This window comes from Crocuta crocuta, unplaced genomic scaffold, assembly GCF_008692635.1.
Source record: "Crocuta crocuta isolate KB4526 unplaced genomic scaffold, BGI_CrCroc_1.0 scaffold433, whole genome shotgun sequence".
Taxonomy (NCBI): domain Eukaryota; kingdom Metazoa; phylum Chordata; class Mammalia; order Carnivora; family Hyaenidae; genus Crocuta; species Crocuta crocuta.
The window spans coordinates 3,049,009-3,053,077 of NW_027530001.1; the positions used below are offsets into that span (position 1 = coordinate 3,049,009).

The following is a 4,069-nucleotide window of genomic DNA, read 5'->3' on the forward strand; positions in this document are numbered from 1 at the left end:
TAATTATGTTTTTCATTTTTCTAAGATGAATAATCAATTATTTCAGCTTAATAATCTTTACTTTTGGTAGGAGAGTAAATCAATCATGGCAATAATTTCCCTAACTGGTTCATATACTTCCATAGTTAAACAAATAACTTCATGTAGGAATTGCTTACATGACTTAATATTGTATGGGATTATCATGACATCATTTTTAGAATAATATACTTAATATGCAAAGAGTTGACTATGCAGGGAGCAATGTCAATACAAATTTATAACCGAAATTCTCACTATTTAGTTGAAGGTACTTAATCATTCATAAGTATGAATCAGAGGGAGACCGGGAATCCAAGTAAACATATCTATCAAACAAACAGTGGGATGGAAATAACAAAACTGATTTGAGACAGGACATGGTATAGACATTTTGAAATAAATGGCTATAAGATATTTTAAAGTTTTGAATATCAATAAGCAGTAGCATTTAAGGATTCTGAATTTTTCACCATTTGAAAAATGTCTATGTTCACCAAGTTCCTATAAGCTTTCCAGAGTAAGTTATAAATTATTCCTTTATTCACAAAGCAAAGCCTTATGATTGGCTTAAGTATTTTTCTTACACCAAATAAGGCAGTTTATGATTTTCTATAATTTCTATAAAGTCTCATTTCCTGAATATATAAATACACATGTAATTCAACCTAATTTAAAAATGTCTCTTTATTTCATATCCATTTTCTTCCAAGCACACAGAATAGGGCATTTAGATGTAATTTTGAGGATTTATCACTCTAACATTCTGCTATGCTAAGCTCACTATAAAAAACACTTCGGGGAATGAGTTTTATTTGTAAACATTTTTTATAAGATTAACAATAATTTCACATATACTCCAGAACTGCACTGTCCGATAGAGTAACCACTAACCACATCTGAAAGGTGGCTTGAACAACATTAATTAATTTTAATTCACTGTAAATTTTAAAAATTCCAGTAGTTTTAGTTATTGGAAAATGTTTAGGTGTGTTTGGACCACTTAGATTTATGGAATCTACTTTTTCATCTGCAAATTTTATGAACCCTAAACACATCCAGTCTTACTGGCGAAACCTTAACATCCAAACTAAGGTGCACTGTAAACATAAACAACATTTCAGCGACTCTGTCCGAAAAAAAGAATGTCAAATTCTCATTATTAAGTTTTATATGGATTACTTAAGTACCTTGCATTATATTTCTCTTAGACAGCACTGATCCGGAGCTATACGAAAATTGCTAGTAGTTAAAAGATATGTCTTAAATATTTTAATGTCATTCTCGTGATCAAATATTTTTATCATTATGAAAAAGTAAATCAGATTTAGTATTTTATGAAGTGCCCTAATTGCCCCTCTGCGCATCCTCCTTTCTCCAAATTGTTAAGTCCTTGCTAGCACCAACAGCGGAATGCAAAATCATAGACAGTGAATACGCAAAACTAGTGTATGAGAGCACTGATGAGTGTGCCATCGAATCAAACTGCTCACACATTACAAGTTCTATCTTTTCTTTCCTCCCAATTGTTTCCAGATCAGTGTGTTCCTAATTCCAAAATTAACCTTCAGCTTCCTCCCAAGTTCTGCTGTGCTATGGCTCTGGTTTAGAATAAGCGATGACTTTGCTCAGCGATGCGCTCGGTCATGTATTAATGCTAGATTCTGTCCAGGCCCGAGAACTTTCATCCTTCAGAGTGGAGAGCTTCCTCTGGGAGAAGGGTTCAAATCCCAGAAGTTTGAACACCGCCACACGGTACTTCTTGGACATGATGTTGTACAGGATGGGATTGATAGCAGCGCTGAGGTAGAAGAGGACAAAGGATACCAGGTTGCAGTACTGGCTGATCTGAGTGATCTCCAGGGAGCCAGGCTCGAAGGATTTGGAAAATAAATATCGTCCTACATGGAAGGGCAGCCAGCAGAGGATGAAAGCAAACACCACTACAGCTAAAAGGACAATGGGAGAGAGAGTGTGAGTTCAAGACATGTCATAGCAAGCCACATTCTATTTTGAAGACACAGTTGTGTTTTGGTTATGCATAGCATGACCATTGATTTCAGAGAAGCATCAGGTTCTGTTTTTCCCTATTGCTACTTTTTAACCAGGATGAGTCTGTCTGGACTAACAGTTCAACCGTTTTTATTGAGCTTCCAATTGTTTCTATTTAACAACGATTTGAGTGGTTTTGTGACTAGACTGGCATATTGACTCAACAGTCTATTCACAAGAGTCCGCCATTTCACATGTGTTAGATATAGCCAAACACATATGAAGTGCAGTGGTTATACTCAACCGTTGCTGGGTATCAGAGTTTCCTGGGGCAGACTCCTTGTATGTAATATAGACTCATAAAAATAATATCCCTGAGAAGGAGACCAAGACACCTGCTTTTTTCTTTTCTGTTCTTTTTTTTTTCTTTTTAAAGTTTCACAGAAGGCTGAATATGCATGCAGTCAGGATTGAGAACCACTGAGATGGATGATACTTTGCCATGTACAATAGGCATAAGTAAGTTATAAAAGACCATGAAAGCAACTAACATTAATTATCATCCATCCAAGTCTTCATGTTACCCAGGGCAGATAATTTTCTCCAGGACCTCTGAATTTCTAGATTAAGTGTTTAAAATTCAGAAACCAAGGGAAAAATAACAGAAAATAATACTTCAGTCTTCGTACCACTTTAGTGATTCCTTTTAGAATGTCAAGGCAAAAGAAAATTAATGTTGGCATTGAGACACCAGTGAGGAGAGTTAACAGCTTAAAAATAAAACGGGAGGAAATTATTAAACTTATTCTCAAAACTAAGTTGCATAGGAGCAACTGACTGGCCACAGTAGCAACATGAATATTAGAATCCCCTGGAGGGCACGAGCAGGGTTACAAAGTGTTAGTCACACTGTGAGAAACACTTCACATTCTTTAAAAAACTGTATCACTTTAAAATACAGGATTCCAGGAACTATAAAATCACAAATACAAAATCAACCTGGAACAACTTCTAAGAAGCACGAAATACGTCAATAAACACAGAATGTTGGACTATAATGAGGAATAATAAAACGTAAAGATCCTGGTTTTGAAAAAGCAAGTAGAATCAATATTTTGCTTGTATGGGAACACATTTTTGTTTTACTTCACTGTACCAAACACACATACTTAAATTTATGTAGTAAATATGCAATACACTCGAGGCCTGATACTGCACCTAGAAGCTCTTGGAAGACCACTGGGGAGGAATAGTGAGTCCTGTCAGCTCACACAAAGTCCTCTTTTCTCATGTGGGAAGCCTGCCTATCTTAGCTTATCCTACTTTATCCTGAACTACCCTAACAGGAGAAACAGGTGGTCACAAAAACAAATGGCAACTCCAGCACTGATCTGTCATTGACTTCTCTTCAAAGCTAAAATAAACAGCAGTAGGGTAAACAGAACTGATGCAATTGTCTGAAAAAAATGCAGGTCAGAAAGTGTACCGCAATATTGAAAGAAAAATGAATCATTTCTGACAGAACTATCCACGTTCATCATGTCTTTGGTGAAATTTACCACCGAAGGCTTTCTAGATCCAAGGCCTACTCCCCCCCCCCCCCCCCCGTGTCTGCTTTTTAAATGCAACTTGATATCTGCAAATTGAGGCAGGAAGCTCAATCTCACGTGTAACACTTATGAAAGACCACAATAGACTTTTATGAAATATTTCAGTTGTGAGGCAGTGTTTCTGGGCTGACAACATTCATGTAAGGGAAATACAAAGGTGGGCATCTTTCCCTGAAAAAAAGAAGGAGACCAAAGGAGACGCGAAGAGACAGATAACAGAAGAAAGAGTGGAGACAGTGACATAGTGGGCANGGAGAGGGGAGAGGGCAGATGAACAGAACGGAAAACAAAACAGAGAGAGAGAAAGAGAGAGACGCACACACCACAGAGAAACTAAGAAACCAGAGAGAGCTCAAGACAAAACCAGGAGAGAGTAACTTGAGAGACATTCAGAGACTGAGAAAACCAGGGGAAAGAGGAGGAGGCTCTGGGAGAAGGGGAAGGCGGGG

At 37.2% G+C, this 4,069-nt stretch overlaps 1 protein-coding gene across 1 annotated transcript in view; it reads right to left on the minus strand.

The window, feature by feature from the left end:
- Nucleotides 1-1,662: 1,662 nt before the first annotated feature.
- Nucleotides 1,663-4,069, minus strand: part of GHSR (growth hormone secretagogue receptor) — a 3,287-nt gene continuing 880 nt past the window's right edge. The window contains exon 2 of the mRNA XM_077763630.1: nt 1,663-1,967. Coding sequence (XP_077619756.1) covers nt 1,663-1,967 — 305 coding nt within the window. The remainder of the gene's footprint in view (nt 1,968-4,069) is intronic.